The sequence below is a fragment of the Caloenas nicobarica genome, chromosome 3, assembly GCF_036013445.1.
Source record: "Caloenas nicobarica isolate bCalNic1 chromosome 3, bCalNic1.hap1, whole genome shotgun sequence".
Classification (NCBI taxonomy): Eukaryota; Metazoa; Chordata; class Aves; order Columbiformes; family Columbidae; genus Caloenas; species Caloenas nicobarica.
The window spans coordinates 71,623,410-71,642,105 of NC_088247.1; the positions used below are offsets into that span (position 1 = coordinate 71,623,410).

The following is an 18,696-nucleotide window of genomic DNA, read 5'->3' on the forward strand; positions in this document are numbered from 1 at the left end:
TGCAGAGGAAAACGGGCACAATGGCACAGTGGCTCCCTGTCACTGTTTGTGTTGCTGATCCCTAGCACTGTTGGGACATGGTGGTTTTCAATAAGGATGCTGTAAGCAGGGCACAGGATACTGCTGCCCTTTAATGATCATCTGCAGAGAGTGAGCTCCCAGCTGAGCAGAGTATTGCTGGACTCTGGCAGGCAGGGTGAGATTCCCCCAGGATTGCTTCCCGGTGTGGCAGTACGGTGACCTTGTCCTTGCTTTCAGCTGGCCTGAGCCTCAGTTGATGTTCAGTGTTGCTGTGAAGGCCTCAAAGTCAAGGAAGCATGTTGTCCAGTAAAGCAGGAACATGATGAGGTTGTACTGAGAAGAGCAAGGACAGACTGGGATTGACAGATTGGTAGTTGCAAAACTAGTATTTGCTTCAGGGTCAGAGGGGAACAAGCTGGTCCTGAGATGGGCAGGAAGGACAGTAAGGATGTAATTATGTGTCTTGTGGAGCTGATGTCCTGCTGTGGTTGCAGAAGTGTCTCTGCTCTGGAAAAAAAAAGAAATCTGTCAGACCAGCTGTCTTTATTACAGTTCATTGATTGGAAACCTGTTGAAAACTCTGCAGAAAGAAAATGACGAAGGCAGCAAGAAGTTAAGCAAAGCAAACACTGGGATGAATGAGTAACTACAGAAGCTGACTCTCAACCCCCTTACCTATAATACTGGCATTTCTTTCCATAAACACTGCTTACTGCTACAGCAGGACCTACAGCATGCCTTCACCTCATAGCCACAAGTTATAATAGCATTTGCTTCTAGTGTCACCTTAATTAGCACAAGGGCAAATGTGCTTCATTGATTTCCTTGCTGATAACCTTGTCCATTCATGTTTTGCTTTCTGGAGTTGGGAAGTCAATAAAACATGTCAAATCTAGTCCAGCTGCACATGGCTGCTCTCAAAATGCAGAGAGCTTTTGTGTCCTGGGCATGTGGTAGCAGTGGATTTCCTCTGGGGTATAAGACAAGCACATATCCTGCCTTAAATAAAACAACAGTTTGCCAGCTTTACTTCCCCTTAACAGCAGCTGAAGTTTGTCTGCTGCTGGGACTGCCAAAGCATAACTAGCTCAGTGGCAGGGCTGTCCATGGAGCTTGAGAAGGAGCTTCAACCACCATCTAGCTCACACAACCCAGGGAGCACATGGACAAGGGCTCTATCTAGGTTAATGAAAGTGGGACTGGCCTTTTAAAAAGACCATGTCCCTCACCCAGCTACTTAAAACTGGACTATAAAAGGACTGTGCCTAAAGAGAACATAAAATCTCCATATTTCAGGGTACCCACCAATATTGAATTACTAGTTTTGGGAAAGAATTGCTCTTTATTTTTACAAAGTTTCTGGTGTTCTCCCTGGCATCATCTGCTGGACAGCCTGGCTGCAGCTGTGGTCCAGGGAAGCACTTTCTAAGGGCTGCTCTTGTGCTCTGCTATTGCTGTCAGCACCAATATCCAAACACCACCACCACTGCTATTTGGAGACCCCACTGCTAATTTTATCCCATCAAATGTGACCATGGGCTCTGTGGTGTATCAGAGACTTATTAAGGCTTCTTGTCTGCAAGCTGTAATTTTGACATGGTTGTTTTGTCAAGGTTTTCTTGAGTGAATGTGTTCAGGAATTGGCAGAAAATCACATCCTACAGGCCTGTAGAAAGCTTGTGTGCCTTCCAGCTCCCCTGTTTATTGTGTGATCAAAGCAATGCATGTGCTAGATTTTATTTGCAACTTGTTCCAATCCCATCACTACTGTATGGCACTGTGTCATCTTACATTCTGTAAATCTTTTAAAATATGAAGAAACTGGGCCTTATCCTAGAACTGGGACTGGTCAGGAGACAAGCCCAAATCCAGAAAGTATATACAAGTTGATGAATATGATGTCAATTACATTTTAAGTGCTTCCCAAGGGCTATAGAGAGGAACCTTCAAGCTTCAAAAGCACTACAGGAGTGATTTTTCCAGCATGTTATTGAAGGAGATCTACTCAGAAAGCCATATCCTCTTTTTTGGCTCATCTACTCCACCCTCTTCCCCCCACCCCTCCATCCCTGCCTTGGTCCTTGTCTCCTGTAGCTGTTTTGGAGTTTGACTGTACAAAAACCCAAACTCATGGCATTAGGAAAACAATCATGTGTAAACGCAAACATGAATATGCTTTAACATGCAGGGCGCAGTGTCGTCTTGTTGTTCATGCTGCTCCCAGTGGGCCACTGTGATGGGTTTTCTCCCCCCACCCCATCACTTATCCTTAATGATGATGTAGTTGCATGCAGCCCCTCAGGTGCTGCCTCCAGCTCCTCTTTGCCTTCCCTTTTGTTTTCCATCTTGCCTAACATCCAGTCAAATTCTGGGATGCCAATACTTAAAAGCCAGTCTGGGCTTAGAAGTGATAATTTTTTGTACTTATTGCTCCAGAAGAAGAGAAGTAAACTGGGAGGTAAGAGGGGGCTTCTGAATGCCCTGAGCTCCCGACATGGGCTCTGCAGTGGTGGTGCTCACTGCTGGGCAGCACAAGGTGTCTCATGAAGCCAATCTGCTGGGCAACATGAGCCATAGACTAACCAACCAAGATTTCAAGGGGTGTAGGGAGAATTGTGACTGTAAATAACTTACTGTCTATGTACTTTCATGCAGAATCTGGTGTAGCTTGGAGGAGGCGAGTTGGACTCACAAATACACTCCTGCTCACTACAGAAATGAGCAGTGAGCAGCCCAAAGAGATTTTTAGTTTTACAAGAAGCAGAAGAAAGTGTTCCTTTATGAATTTCCCACTCATGCCATATGAATCACTGCTGCCAGATGTCTTAGGATGCCAGAAGCACGAATGTGTCCAGAAGACAAATACAAAAATTTGTGGTGGGACAGTCCAGGAGGGACTGAAGCAGAATTGTGGGCAGATGACCTCTGACTCAGGAAGTCCCCAGGCTGCAGACTGCTAGCAGCTGGGAGAGTGCCGTGGGGAAAAGCTTATCACATTGGCCTGGCTTGTCCCCTGCATGTGGGGTTGAGGTCCAGGCTTGCCACGGCTGCTCTGCTGGCCCCCTTCTGCCTCCCTGCCCCAACAACATCAGATGCAGGGCAAAATGGGTCCTTGAGGTGCTGGAGCGAGGCCAAACAAGGGCAAGGAAGCTGGTGGGGGATCTGGAACACAAGTCTTACGAGGAGCAGCTGAGGGAACTGGGGCTGTTTAACTTGGGGAAAAGGAGGCTGAGAGGAGACCTCATTGCTGTCTACAGCTACCTGAAAGGAGGTTGTAGCATGGAGAGTATTGGTCTCTTCTCCCAGGTAACAAGTGATAGGACAAGAAGAAATGGCCTCAGGTTGTGTCGGGGAGGTTTAGATTGGATATTTGTCCTGGTTTCAGCTGGATAAAGTTAATTTTTTTCCTAGTAGCTGGTATAGCGGTCTGGTTTGTATTTAGTATGAGAATAATGTGGATAACACACTGCTATTTTAGTTGTTGCCAAGCAGTCAAGGACTTTTCAGCTTTTCACACTGGCCTGCCAACAAGAAGGTGGGGAGTGCACTAAAAGTTGGGAGGGGGCACAGCTGGGACAGCTGACTCCAACTAACCAAAGGGATATTCCACACCATATGATGTCACACTCAGTATACAAAGCTGGAGGAAGAAGAAGGAAGGCGGGGGAATGTTTGGACTGATGGCGTTTGTCTTCCCAAGTAACAGTTATGCCCAATGGGGCCCAGCTGTCCTGGGGATGGCTGAACACCTGCCTGCCCATGTGAAGTAGTGAATGAATCTCTCGCTTTGCTTGGCTTATGTGTGCAGCTTTTACTTTACCTGTTAAACTGCCTTTATCTGAACTCAAGAGCTTTCTCACTTTTACCCTTCCGATTCTCTCCCCCATCCCACCAGGGGTGAGCACATGGGCAGCTGTGTGATGCTTAGTGTAATGGTTGGACTCAATGATCTTAAAGGTCTTTTCCAACTTAAGCAACTCTATAATTCTGATTCTTACCTGGGGCAGCTTCGGAAGTCAGAACTTGTAGATAAATCAATTTTTCCTTGCTTTTCTTTCGCCTGTGGAAGGAAAAGGGGAAAGGCAGATGATGGTCCTGGTGGCTAACAGCATAATCCATCAAATAATCTGTATGTTTATATTCATTGAAAATTAGTTTAACAGATGTCTCATCACTGACAATTTTTCAAATGAGGTCAGATTATTTTGAAGAGTAGCAGAATAAGGAGTAAATTGGAGACTTTCTGTGGCATCATTGCAGCTGCTCTGCTGTCTGGAAATCCTGTCACAATAGTAGCATTAGTAATTTTAACCTGGCATTTCCTGCTGTAAAAACTGTCATTCTATGTGGTTTCTAAAGTAATGTCCAGGTGTGTGGTTGCATGTATGAACTTCTTAACTTTTCCTAGAGACAACCTCTCCATGCTGTACCCTGTGCTACATTGTCATCCTTTTCTGGCCGGGCTGGGTTCTTTTCCCCCAACACTTAGGTTTTTTTTACCAGGCCAAGTGTCTTTTGGCTCCACATCAGCTTCAGTAAATCTGAGCAGCTGCTTCAGTCCCCGTGCAGCTCTACCCTCACCCTGGGAGCTGCTCTAGCAGGTGTGAGTCACGCCAGAGGAGAAAGCACTGAAAACACAGGACATTCCCTGCATTGCTTCCCCAAATTTAAAACCACACCTTAGCCATTTTTGTCCCATTGGGTGTATCTCCGGCAACACCAGCAGTCCCCTCACTGGCACAGTTGCATACAGGAGGTGAGACCAGGGTGGTGAGCATCCCCAGGCACGTACAGGGTACAGCTGGCAGCCAGAGATGCTTAGATGGGATCGCTAACTTTTTGGGAGGCTAGTGTGACTGATGGCTGTGTTCCCTGGCTTCACTTCTCACAGGTACAACAGCCAGCTCAAGTAGGGTTTCCGTGCCATCAACCTGTTCACCTTTCTCCAAGGAGATGTGCCTTTACCCCTCTGCCTCACCTTCCCTGGGCAGTAGGATAGCTAAACAAGATGCCAAAAACTGAGGATGAGTTACCCTCCAGCCATTCACTGTATTTATATAACAAAACCCAACAGATCCTCAGCTGTTTTTTATTAGCAATTTTTGCGGATGTAAAGGACAGTAGCTCTGCTCTGTGGGAGGATCCTTAATGTCATACCTGTGCAAATTTTCAGCATCTTCAATGGTCTCAGGCAGAGTTTGTCCCTTCATCTCAGGCAGGAGCAAAACCAAGCCACTGTTGACTAAGCCAATCACAGCTGCAAACACAGAACAAGGATCACAAAGGCAATGCAATGGTCACACCTGAGTTTAATTCCAGGTCACACTAATTAATTCTCATTGAGACACAGCTGCCCCAACAACTGAATAAGGACTCCTCAAAGTGGTAATAACACTTGTCTTTTCATCTACATCATTCTCATTTTCCAGTAATTGCAGATATTTCTGAAGTGCATCTGAAGCCTGCAAAGCCATCCTGGGCCATGGACCCAGCGGTGGTCTGGCTCCCTTGCTTTGTGTACACAGTGCAAACGAAATAGATTTTGGCTCTAGTTGTCTGGCTGGCATGGGACTGAGGTGACACTAGCTAGCTGTCATACCTACTTTTGGCTAGATTAGGACATGCACAGAAGGCTGCTACCAGGCCACCTGACCAATTTCACCTTCTGGCTAGTTTTAGAGCCTGCTATGACCATAGTCAGGGCAGATGGTTCATATGGGCACACTGATTTGAATACAGGCAGCAGCAGACTTTCAAGAAAGCCCATTTTTTTAGGGTGGTAGTCTTAACATTAGGGCTGACATGCTGCTTTGCCATGCTAAATTGCTGTGGGATCCTTGACAGACTGGGCCCCTGAGGTGCCAGCAAGAGGTGGAGAGTAACTTTTTGGTAGGGAGACAGGAGACTATCCTCCTCAGACCTCAGGTCCTGTAACCATATGCAGGTGGGAGAGGCAGAACCCAAAGAATTTCCTCCCTTGGGAAGGGCTCAGCAGGAGGAAGTCAAAGCTTGAAAGAGCTGTCCCAAAAACACAGTGTCCCCTCCGCTGCAGAAAGGGCTAAGAGGTGACTTTGGCGCCATTTCCAAACACTCAGATAAAACAGACTTACCAAGCTGTGCCTTACGTGTGTCCACACACACATGTATCTACATCTCTCTACATTTTTTTTAAAGGCAAGAAATAGATCACCAAACCCATTCATTCATCTAGGCTATGGCCAACCAAGCCATCTCGCAGCTCTTACCAAAGACAACCAGGGGTAGTTCGTGCCAGAGCTCCACCAGTCTGTACACAAGGAAGGGTGTTATGATCCCACCAAGGTCGCACATGGATGAGCAGACGAGGACTCCCAAGTTCCTGGAAGAAGGAACACAGGCGTGCACACACACCGTGTCACCAGTTCTGCCTGAGGATGCCTCCCACAGCTTTGCACCCCAGCACCTCAGCAGGACCCCCAGCATCTGGGAGCCGGGTGTGAAGAGCAGGTCAGCACCCTGCCAGGGGGATTTGCTGCTGATGGGAGGAGGGATGGACCGGGAGCCTCAGGGAGAAAAAGACAGAGAACACTCTGGGGCTTAGAAAGGGCCTGGCCACTATCGTGGTGAACATAATCAAAAGAGGGCACAGGCAGAGCATTCTCCCAGGGAATAATACTGCAAGATTAAATGGATGAGAAGGAAAGAGACCAAGCAAGGCATTAAGACTAGCCCTGTATTGGAGGAGAGATATGAACGATCTTTTGACTTCTCCTGGTTCACTAAACTGCACTGGAAGGGGAGCTTGGATAGTGTTTGGGAAGGTTTTTTACACATCCCCTCAGAAACCCGCTACCTCAGTGCTGGGCTCAGAAGTGGGGAAGGGGCATGGCTGGGGAAGCCGGTGGGTTTCTGCTGCATCATCTAGCAGCTCTCTTCCACCTTTGCAACGTATATTTTATACATGCAAACTCCTTTTCCAGGGCAGTGCATGAGCCACAGGCTCCTCAGCTGCATACACAGCCTTGAGTTGGCCTCTCAGAGTCTTTTCCAGAGAAACACCCAGTGCTCTATTGAGCTAGCAGAAGATGGCGCACTTACCTGAGAAATGTTGGATACAGCTCAGGATTTACAACGCAAATAATTTCGTAGCACATAGTAATTCCCATCCTGCCCAAGAAAGCTGCAGTCATTTTAAGCCAATAAAGAGCTGGAAAGACATTGTGCACATTAAGGATGGAATACAAAACTATGGTGTGGTGTTTTTTTTGGCCTTGACATAAAACAGCATTAAAGATTTAATTTAAGAAAACAGTAAGTTTGCTGTCATGAAAAGTTAAGAGGACAGCACATGATGGTGTTCCAATTCACTCAATAAAACATTTATAATGCAATTTGCTTGTGATTCAAGCAAGTAACCAAGACTTGAGACTTTGCTATGTTGCTGTCACAGAGAGAAGAAATCAATGATACAAAGTAGTTCGGGTTATCTAGTACATTAACCAAAAGCTTATGCAAGATGTCATTTCTTGCTTGCAATAAAATTAAATGGAGGGCAGCTGCATTGTGTGCTAGTTGAAACCTGCTTATCAGCAAGAGACTCTGTACTTTTGCACAGAGGCTTCTGATGGCTTTCAGGCTGGGAAAAGTTCGTGTTGGTCCCCTGTCCCTCAGTGTGATCTCTACAATTGCTTTCACACCTGAAGATGTCTGCTGCAAATAAATGAATATCCCAGCCTTGCGGTCAGTCCAGGACATTGTGTGTCACGTGGGCTTTTAGACCCCAAACTGATCTTGGATGATGGCTTCAGCTATTTTAGCTGTTGCCGCACTCAGAGCATTTTCTCCCTTTTAGCCAGCTGAGGGGTGAATCAAGCCCAGGGCAGTGTTTTACTGACTCACAGCTGCTGGTGTGCCCTGCTGGCAGAGCTTCTGCAGGGCTGAGACACCAGCCACTGCTGCATGTGGTTTTCTGCAATTGCAGCTGTGGGAGTGTGTCCCTGCAGAGCCAGCCCGAGGGAAAAAAAACCTTTTCTGGAAGGTTGGACTTTGGGCTATGGGCTTTGAAGTTGGCTCAGCTCGGGGCTGGCAGAGGCAAGTGGGGAAGGCTAAGGAGTCTCTGCTGGTGCGTACCTCTGCAAAGCCCCGCAGGGTGTTAAACCCTGGGCTGAGCCAGGTTGGCAGCAGCATCTTCACCAGCTGTGCCTGTCCCTGGGGAGAGACGCTCTCCCGGGCACTGCTGCTCCCGTACCTCAGCACAGACAGCAGCTGTGGGGCCATGGGACTCCCACCCCTGCGCTCTCCCAGCAAAGCCCAGTGGTCCCTTGCAAAGTCCCTGAACTCCCCAGTCACTTGTTAAAATGAATTTGTATTGTCTGGACACTTTGGGGTTTTTTGCCTACGATATTTTTCTGTAATATTTTGTGGTTTTGTCTTCATCCCCCTGTGAACTGAGAGTTGTTTGGCACTGTTATGCCTGTGGTTTCCGTCTACTTGTATTCTACAAAGAAAAAATGCTTCATTTTGTGGCCCTTAAGAGACACATTGCTTTAAGACTGTGGCCCTGGAGACAATGCTTAGCTAAACAAAAGCCAAGTGCCTGTCACTGTGGTTGCTCAACATCCTACGTTTATGGCAGCAGCACTGGTCGTGTGTAGATGCAGAAAGCACTTATTGTACCCAGATGATGTTTAAGTGCATATATATGCCCATATATTTTTCCTTTTCAGAAACAGAAACCACAGGGATTTTTTGATTAAAAACCTGAACTGTGCATGCATTCAAATCCAAATTTTAGGCCAGACAAAAACTGTAGACTTAACGTGACATCTCTCAGGACCTAACACCTGCAGACTTGTCATCTGATTTGATGCCCTTTGGAAATTTCGTTTGCCCCATTTCTTCAGCCTCTCATTAGCTGGTATAAATGCTGATGGTGGGACATACATTAGCTTTTATAGTATTTGTCTTCATTGGATCACAGTACTGACATGGGCCAGTTTAGCAAGGATTCTTGTCCATTTTCTGGGGCAATAACCAAGAGACAGGGAGGAAGAGGTTTGCATGACTCACTGTCTGGGACTAAGGCCGTAATGAGGCAAGCACCACCTGCCATCACGCTTGCCGCAGCCCAGGGGTAGCGACGGCCGATGCGATCCAGTGTTAGCATGAGGATGAGGGCAGCTGGGAACTCGACAAGTGCAGAATAGAGGAAATCCAGATACATATTCCCAGAGGCTATTCCCATGTGCATGATGAGGCCCTGGTAGAGGACGGAGCTTGTGAACCTGGGCAGAGAACAGGGTGCAAATGAAGCCTAACCCTTTGGGAGAGAGTTTATGCAAAGAACTGAGATCTACAGCTGATCAGGAACAAGACAGGCTTCAATCAATGATGACAATTTAGGGCACTGAATCACACTTCTTCATTTGGGCTGCAAGAGCCTTCCCTTACCAACTGTACATCAAAATGAATGTGTGTTTTCTAATCTGAGGTGTCCTGACCAGGTCTAGAAATGAAGGTTTCAGCTTTTCTGCATCTTCATCTTCAGACTTGAGATTCTAGGAGCACAAGCAACAAAAGGAAAAGAGATTACAGTGAGCACTGCAATTAATATTTTCCTCTGGATTAACGGGAGGTTGAGGATTTTCATTTGCCAGTTGAGTAACTGAGGGCAAAATAACTCCTCCAGAGTGTTTTGGGGAAAGGAAACATAAAAATTTGTATAGACAGTCTTCATGTCTGTGCAGCCATGTGTATAAGGCTGTTGCATGGCATGAAGCAGCATTTGAAAAAGCCCACAAACAATAAATAAGGATGTTCTGGAATTTTCAGTCATGAGATTTGGCAAGTTTACTGTTGACTGATATGACTTCAAGGAAGAATTTTTCTTGTCTACTGGCTATTTTTGCAAGCCTCTTCTCCCAAATATGCTCTGCAAGGGTGGTAGGCAGTCAAAGAGAAGAAAACTCACTTGCCTTTGCTTGAGAGAACTACAGTGCTTTTGGTCACCTACTCTAAACCCAGAACAATCCTAAACTCATAATTTGTCCCCAGGTTTGCATATAACCAGCAAATGCAGTTCAGTCACCTGGAAAGAGAGAGAGAACTTCTTCTTATTACCCTTGGCAATGCGCTTAATAACTTCCAGAGCTCTGTCATTTTGCTTTTGAGCTATTAGCCACCTGGGAGACTCAGGCAGACACCTGCAACACATATAAAAGCATGACAGCTATGGGGAGGGAAAACGCACATTACTGGTATGCAAAAAATGAAAATGTAACTGAGTTTCTCAGGCTAAGATGCTGCAGTGTATTGAATATCCACAGGTGGTATTGAACTCAGTGGTAGTTGTGGCTGTCTGTGATTGCACTCTGATCTGTGGTCCACTTGAATGACAACATAGCTTGATTTATTTTTTTTTTAAGGCTAAAACCTATTTATTATAGTTTGGAAAAATAAATCTGAAATAAACTCTCTTAAAATGCTTTAGAAATGGGTAATAGTCTGTGGATATAAAAAAGAATAGCTGTAAACCTGATCCATAAGCTCTTCTATGCTAAAAATAACTTTTCAAAAAAAGACCAAAAAATCCCCACCTCTCCCAAATCTGTTCCCTGATCTTGATATGGAATTTTCTAAGGAGCATTTTCACTCAGTTTTTCTACAAGTAGTCAATGAAAGCCTGTTGGTGGCATTTTTTTTTAAAGGCAATTTTAATAAATGATTAGAAAAACTCACTTCTCACAGTGAGTAAAATGCTGTAGCTCTTGGCTACAGTCCCCTGGTTTTATCGGTGTGGCTCAACATTGCTGGGAGCTGTAAGAGCGGGCACTTACCAATAACAGAGCAGGAAGAAGAAATTGGGCAGGGTGACCGCGAGCTGGAGCCACCTCCAGTGGGGAAGTGCATAAGCCAGGGCAGTGAGGACCAGGAGCCCCACGCTGAAGGCAAGCTGGTACATGATGCCCACTGTCCTCCTGTAGTTTGGGCCAACAAATTCTGCAACTGCAAAAGACAGTATGAGCAAAAATTTCTGGGACCAATACTGTTCAATATATTCATCAATGACTTGGATGAGGGAATTGAGTGTACTATCAGCAAGTTTGCTAATGACACCAAGCTGGGAGGAGTGGCTGACACGCCAGAGGGCTGTGCTGCCATCCAGCGAGATCTGGACAGGCTGGAGAGTTGGGCGGGGAAAAATTTAATGAAATATAACAAGGGGAAATGTAGAGTCTTGCATCTGGGCAGGAACAACCCCAGGTTCCAGTACAGGTTGGGGAATGACCTATTAGAGAGCAGCGTAGGGGAAAGGGACCTGGGGGTCCTGGTGGACAGCAGGATGACCATGAGCCAGCGCTGTGCCCTTGTGGCCAAGAAGGCCAATGGCATCCTGGGGGGTATTAGAAGGGGGGTGGTTAGTAGGTCGAGAGAGGTTCTCCTTCCCCTTTACTCTGCCCTGGTGAGACCTCATCTGGAATATTGTGTCCAGTTCTGGGCCCCTCAGTTCAAGAAGGACAGGGAACTGCTGGAGACAGTCCAGCGCAGGGCCACAAAGATGATTAAGGGAGTGGAGCATCTCCCTTATGAGGAAAGGCTGAGGGAGCTGGGTCTCTTTAGCTTGGAGAAGAGGAGACTGAGGGGTGACCTCATCAATGTTTATAAATATATAAAGGGTGGGTGTCACGAGGATGGAGCCAGGCTCTTCTCGGTGACAACCAACAGTAAGACAAGGGGTAATGGGTTCAAGCTGGAACACAAGAGGTTCCACTTAAATGTGAGAAGAAACTTCTTCTCAGTGAGGGTGACGGAACACTGGAACAGGCTGCCCAGGGGGGTTGTGGATTCTCCTTCTCTGGAGACATTCAAAACCCGCCTGGACGCCTTCCTGTGTAACCTCATCTAGGTGTTCCTGCTCTGGCAGGGGGATTGGACTAGATGATCTTTCGAGGTCCCTTCCAATCCCTAACATTCTGTGATTCTGTGATTCTGTGAAAAATAAGTTGAGTCGGAGAGCTGGGGGAATGTGACTCCTGCCAGCTAAAACCACATGGACCCCCTGTGCTTAGCCTTGTCTTTGCTTTGTGATGTGTGAGCATGGTTTTGGATGGGAAAGCAGAGCAGCTCTGGGTCCCTGGTGTAAATCAGAGGGTAAGTCCCAACCCTTCTCCTCCACCTGTCAGCTGGGGATTTCGCCCCTGCCTTCGAGGGAGTCAGGCCCTCACCCATCAACACAGGGCAAAGGTTGCTTTCTTCTTCCCCCTCCTAGCTAAGAACTAAATGGGAAAATAAAATAGACAGCTGGCACTTGCTTGACTCTATCTCCCTACTCACGTATGGCTTGGAAAAAAAGCCTCTCTACCTGCCAAACGTGTGAAACAGGACAGCAAAAATCATTTTGGCACCAAGGCTGTGAAACACAAGTGTTATCTCTCACAGCACCACTTGCTGCCTGTCCCAGAAAAGTCTCATACATCTTCACAGTGTTTTCCATCGGTTCTTGTCTCTAGGCCTTGTCCTTCATTTTGGCAAGTGCCTCTCCATGTACGAATGCTCCCTACTTTTTCGGAGATGCCCCCTAATCATTCCATTTCTGGCTACGAGCTGGTGCAAGCTTGGGTCTTAAACACATGCATTTAAGAAAAGAGGTGTGGGTTGGCAGTAAAGAACCCAGTGTCATTGTCTGCTTTTGTTACTACACAGTTCCTTAAAAATCGGATGACACCAGCAGGGGTCAACCCTGCTGCCAAATGTGGGGTTCCTGCCCAGAAAGTGTACTTGCAAGCTGCCGTAACTGAGGACGTAGCCTGTCAGCCAGCCCCCCTTGCTGACCAGTCCCTGTATCAGGCGGAAGATCACTGTCCAGGTGTAGCTGGGCCCAAAGGCCATGAGAACCCCTGAGACCGCATTGATGAGGACTGTGACCAGGAGGCAGAGTTTGCGGCCAAACCTGCAGAGGGAAAGAAGAAAAGAGAAGGAGGCTCAGCTGCCGATAGGGTAGTTAATGTGGCAAACCAAAGGGTTGGAAGAGGGTGGAGATGGTCCCTGTCCCCCTCTTCTCTGCTCATTTTGAATAGGAATGTGTATCTGCTCTTCCCTTTGCAACAGTTTTCATCTCAGTGGAAGCTCAGGGGACTCCTCTGTCCTGTGTTTTCAGGTCATTCCTCGGTTCCGGTTAATGACTTAGCTAATGAGTTCAAGAAATGCTCTGATATGTCCGTTCAGCCCATCTTTCAAAGCTACCATAGATTTTAATGGGAATCTTGTTCTATAACGGTGATCTTTACCTATTTCCTCAGCAACATTGGCTGACTATTGAGCTTGTCTTGAAGAAGGTTTTGTAGATCCCTGTTAATTGTCATTCCATTTATCACTATGACTCACTGATAGAAATAAATTGTTCCCAAAAGAAAAAACTCACTGGAATACTGGAAAGACATTTGTTTTCTAGCTAACACATACATACTCAGCTAGAAGTATGATTTATAAAATGCATTAAATTAGTCAATGTCCTCTAACAAAAACAGGATGACAATAAATGCCAGCCAAAACAAAAGTCTTCTGTTCTCTGCAGTAACATCAGCAGATCCCATCGCTCAAACTTTCGTGTTGTCATAAGCCTGACATGCAGACATTTTTGAGTTACCTTAAAGTTCAGCACAAAAGAGCCTCATCAGACCACGAGAGGACCTCTGTCCTGCAAAGGCCCTTTCCCAGTGCCCCAGCTCTGAATGGCAGAGGTGCAAGTGCTGCGTGTCAGCACTGAACTCAAGAGCTGTCTAGGGAAACAGGTGTGCCATTTCAAGACACCTATTAGTGTCGAATGTCAAAGTCAGTGCCTGGATGGGTGCCCAGAGGCCGATCAAGTAAATGAGTAGGTCTAATCCCTCAGAGAGAAGCGTGTTTGGTAAGAGCTTATGAAACCTCCCCTGAAGCACCTAAAATATTTGCAGGAGTTGTCCTGAGTACAGCAGGTTGCAGCAATCTCATGCAGGGGAAAACTAGCTCTCCAGCTGCACTCAGACTCTCTGACAAGAAGAGGCTGGGTGTTTCAAATCTAGGAAACACAAGATTCATGGGCCTTTTCCCCATTCCCCCTGCTAAATTTGAGGCCTCTGGGATTGTTTTTGCCCTAAGCACAACTCTCTGTGGGTATGGGATTTTGTGTTGCTCCTGGGTGCTTGCAGTGCTTTAGGACCACGGTGAACTGGGGCAGACTGGCAGTGAGCAGAGCAGTAGAAAAACCCTCAATGCTGCCACATGTGTGTGCGTTATCTTAGCAGCGATGATACCCTACTCCCTCATGTCTTTTCATAGTTTTGCATGATAATAAGCCTTGGTAAAAAGATCCTTTGGTATTTTGACATGGAGAGAAAGCGTTTCAGATATAATTGGCTGTGGGTTTGGGAGCTCCTGTTTCTATTGGCTTGCACAGCCATATGCTGCCAAGAAATGCCTTTGCTAGTGAACATTATTGCTTAATCCATCTCTGTGCTGAAAAGGTGATTTGGACAGTGGTGCCTCTGATGGTTACATGATCTGCTTGCTGCTGTTTCATGTCCTGTCATGCCTGGATAAGCAGCTGATACATATGCCCTCCTTTGCTCTCATGAGCTGTGCATCATTTTCCAAGTGTCAATTCTGCGGAAAAAGGGCTGAATACTTTCAAATTCACTAGAAGCCTGGACAGAAAACAAGAATTTGGGCTTAGGGGTAAGAGAGGATGAGGGCTTGACATACTTTTCTGATTGCAAAAAAGAAACCAAGATCTTTCAAGATGTATGTCAAGAAAAGCAAAAATTGGCATGTGTCAAAACTTCGTCCTTCAAATCAGGGGACTCCAGTCCAGGACTTAAGACACAATATGTGGCCAGAAATAATTGCTTTGATAAATCACTATCTTCTGAAGACAAATCTTTTTAAGCAGAAAGCTTCCAACACGGTCTGGTGCACTGTCAGTAAGACAATGGTTTACTGAGGACTGGAAAGTGGTCTATGCAGTCCATGCATAGGTGAGTTTCATCACAAGCAGGTTTATCTGTGTGGAGGAACCCGCTGGGGTTAGCTGGGAACGTGGTAGCCACTTTCCACACAAAGGCGTTGTGTACAACCCAACTGATGTTTTTGCCTTCAGTGAAACATGGGGGCAGGGACCAGTGAGACAAACACAGTCCCATCCTTACTTTGTAGCACAGCTGTGGGAGATGGCTGTGACCCTTCCTGTAGAGCTTCCCCAGTGGAGGACAGGGAAAGTGAAAAGAAGGGAATGGTGACAATATTTGTCCAACAGAGATGTTTCTTAGTTCTGGTCAGCATGGGAGGAAAAGGCTATTGCCCATCTGTGCTCTTGTATGTTCTCAGAATACAAGGAAAAGAACCCATTTCTCCAAGACAGACTGACTCTATGGGATTGTTTACCCCATGTTACCTCCACCTCGCCAAATTCCAGTTTTAGCCTCTCATGCCATTCTACTGAAAAATTTAGTAAACACCCACTGGAAGGTCAGCTACAAAGTATTGTATTTGTTTAGAGTCTAACCTAAAAAAACTCAGTGGACAGATCTATGGCATGATGACATTTGTGATAGAAAAGAGTTGATGGATAATAAAGTCTAGAGCCAGCTACATACAGAACCAGCTGACAAAAAGGGGCACCGAAGAATATCTAAGAAGGAGCAACTTCTATTTCTGTATCTGAGAAAATCACTCCTATTTTGAAACTGATTCATGGCCATCTGGATACTGTTAAAACTAACATGAAACAAATTTTTCACAAAGATAGGAAAATAGGTTTTGGGGTGTGAGTTAGAATTCCATCTCAAACTCCGAGCTCGCATTGCAGCATGCCAGTGTGAAAGAAAATAAAATCTCTTCACTTGTGAACGTGCAGATTCCCCATGGAGCCACTGAGAGGTTGTAAAAGTGAAACACCACCATGGCACTTCCATGTATCACAAAAGCCTTTGAAAGCCAGGGCTTAGAAGCCACCATCTGCCCCTTTATAACTGATACATGGACCGTTTGGATCATGGTTTAAGTGCATTAATTTCTCCTTTGAATCGTGAATGTTGATCAGTAATGTGCAGAAAGCAGGTAACCAGAGGAAACAGTTCATCTCACTCCTGTTCACATACCACCTACCTGTCTGCTATGTAGCCAATGCTCACAGAGCCAATAAAAAACCCAGCATTCACACAGGACTGGAAGAGGTCCAGCTTCCAGGAGTCCTCACACACCAGGTTAAACTGCAGGAACAACCACAGTTAGAAAAGGAGGAGTATTTAGCACAAACCATGCCTTTTTGAGGGAGGATAAAGGAACAAAACCAATGACATCCAACTAGAAAACAGGCTCCAGAAAACAAACCCTCTAATCTCTTAAACCAACATCTGCCATACATCTTGTCTAGATTTTCCCAAACAATATGGAAAAGTTACACCTAGGAAATTATTGCACAATGACATATAAGGAGAGTGAGAGAAACTTTGAACAGACAAATTAGAAAGTTCAGAAAAAACTTGCCTGCTCCTCCCTACCCAACTCCTTGAAATTTGGAGGACACTTGGAGCATCACTTCCTTCCCAGATGTCAAGGCCTGTCTCTAGCTGTATATTATCTCGCTGTGTGAAAGCAGCACAGGGCGTGAGAAGCACCGGGGCTGCCCTGAGCCCTGCCGGAGGGGAGCTGAGGTGGCTGTCCTGCTCCTCAACAGCACTGGCAAAACGCCCAGGATTTGGTTGACTTTGCTCTGCAGTGAACCAGTACTCTGTAAGTTGCTTTTGATTTACAATTAACGGCTACCAACCTGCACGCAATGAACAGAGGAGGGAAAAACCAGTGTTAACTTCTCTACAGCCGGGAATATTCATCCAGGTGTAAGAAGACTTCAACCCGGAAAGAAGCATTAATGTCTTTGGCTGTTTACTTAATCTCTTTCTATCCTGGACAAGTTTGCTGGGGCCGTCCCAAACAGCTCAGATCAGTTTCCCTGGCTTGACTCACATGGAGGATGGCTGGGAGTGCTCTTCTCTGCCCCAGCCCATCTCTCCCAAGGGAAAATGAGGTGGAGTTGCTTTGTAATGGTAATGACAGCAAAGCAAGGGAATATCGATACCCTACTCAAGGAAGCTGTGAAGTATCCAGTATCACAGTTTTTTAAGAACAGGTTGCAGAAATGTCTGTTAGGTACGGTTTAGATATAATTTATACAGATTTGGGACTGGAGGAGAAGTAGAACAGATCTCTCTTGGGGTCTGTCCTATACTTCAGGTCTCTAAATCTCTTATAGACTGTTTGTACTGGGTTGCAGTTTTTCGTTTTCTAAACTATCTGGTTTAGACACTGCAAGTTGGAAGAAAACAAGGTTGCTGTTGCTAACTCATTATCTGACAAATTTAGCCCCATCCTCTGCTTCTTGTTCATTGTGAGTATCTGTTTGGATTATCACCCAAATGTGCAGTTCCTCAGTTTGGACTATGGGGTGCTAGCCTCAATTTGGTGAATGAAATACTGAATTATGAGAATAGTCATTGTCTGATTGATGAGAAACTTACACTATTATCCTCCCAGGAAAAGCAATAACTTCCCAGTGTTTATACAAATAAATCTTGGCTCTAAGTCCCTAGCAAATCCTGATATTCACTATTTATTAGCAGTCAGGCTCAGGCTGTGCACCAAATCAAGCTTTACAAATCCAGCATCTTCTAGCTTCAAAGTGTGCAGATAAGAGTGATTTTGCTGTACAAATTGTGTCTCACCTCGGTCACAAGAGAAGTCCCTGGGGAGTCATAGACCCAGCCATCCTGGCAGGGACCAAGGGGGACAGAGCTCCAGTTGCCCACGAGGCTGTCGATGGGGTCGGTGCAGCTGACGCCCGTCGTGTTCCAGTCCACCTCGTACCTCCTGCAGCGGCTGCTGAAACCGGTCCCATGGCCGCCCCACTCGGGAACCGTGTGATTCAGCTGCTCCTCCAGGCTCCAGCCACATCGCTGGCTCAGCTCAGCCGCCCCGGGGCTGTGGCAATGGTGCTCGGGGGTAAATCCCAGGAAAAAAATCCCCACGTAGATGGGAGGGAAGGTAGCAGAAAGCAGGCATAAGACAAAGAAGACTTGTTTCTGAAAGAAGTCAAATTCTCCGATCTGTTCTAAAACATCATCCAGGGTTGGCATCTTTGTATATTGGAGGTCATTAAAATAGAATCTAAGTCAGTTACTTTCCAGGGCTTTGCCCTTCACTACATGCTTAAATAACAGCCAAAGTGTTTGCTTAAGACTCACAAACAAATAATTAATTAACTTTGTCAATTGTCAAGCCATGCATCACAACCTTTGTTTCTCAAACAAACTTTGGCTTTCTTCTTTTAGCCTTTGTTGTTGCTTTGTTTTGTATATGACGGGCTTGAAATAGAAGAGCTGATGTCTTAGATTATGGCTCTTTGAGTCTGTCACTGAGTCTGTCAGTGCACAGTATGGGCTAGGTGATAATTCCAGTATTTTCAGAAGCCATAAATATTCCGAAAGCAATGTTGTCCTCTCCCTCGTACAAACATAACTGAAGAACTTTATACTCAAAATTACACTGGATATAGATGACTTCTTGCTTGCTGCTTTGGGGATGTAGAAGAAGACAATGCAAAGAAGACACAACAGATTTCTTTTAGGCACCCAGTACCTAAAAAATAGTTTTGTGTCCCAAACA

At 45.9% G+C, this 18,696-nt stretch overlaps 1 protein-coding gene across 1 annotated transcript; it reads right to left on the reverse strand.

Annotated features, from left to right (window-relative positions):
- Positions 1–475: 475 nt before the first annotated feature.
- Positions 476–18,167, reverse strand: LOC135986874 (solute carrier family 22 member 2-like). The gene is made up of 12 exons (XM_065631378.1): positions 17,757–18,167; positions 16,141–16,244; positions 12,795–12,949; positions 10,836–11,004; positions 10,088–10,202; positions 9,451–9,557; positions 9,070–9,284; positions 7,099–7,207; positions 6,267–6,379; positions 5,179–5,278; positions 4,020–4,081; positions 476–528 (listed from the first exon to the last, which is right to left on the reverse strand). Exons 1-12 carry the CDS (start codon positions 18,165–18,167, stop codon positions 476–478), a joined length of 1,713 nt encoding a protein of 570 aa, XP_065487450.1.
- Positions 18,168–18,696: the final 529 nt, after the last annotated feature.

Coding starts and splice junctions, on each gene's coding strand:
- LOC135986874 (XM_065631378.1), bottom strand. CDS start 18,167: ATGCCAACCCTGGATGATGTTTTAGAACAGATCGGAGAATTTGACTTC. Junction 10,203..10,835: donor TTCTTCCTGCTCTGTTATTG/GTAAGTGCCCGC, acceptor TATGTGTTGCAG/GTGTCTGCCTGAGTCTCCCA. Junction 529..4,019: donor GACTTCCGAAGCTGCCCCAG/GTAAGAATCAGA, acceptor TTTTTTTTCCAG/AGCAGAGACACTTCTGCAAC.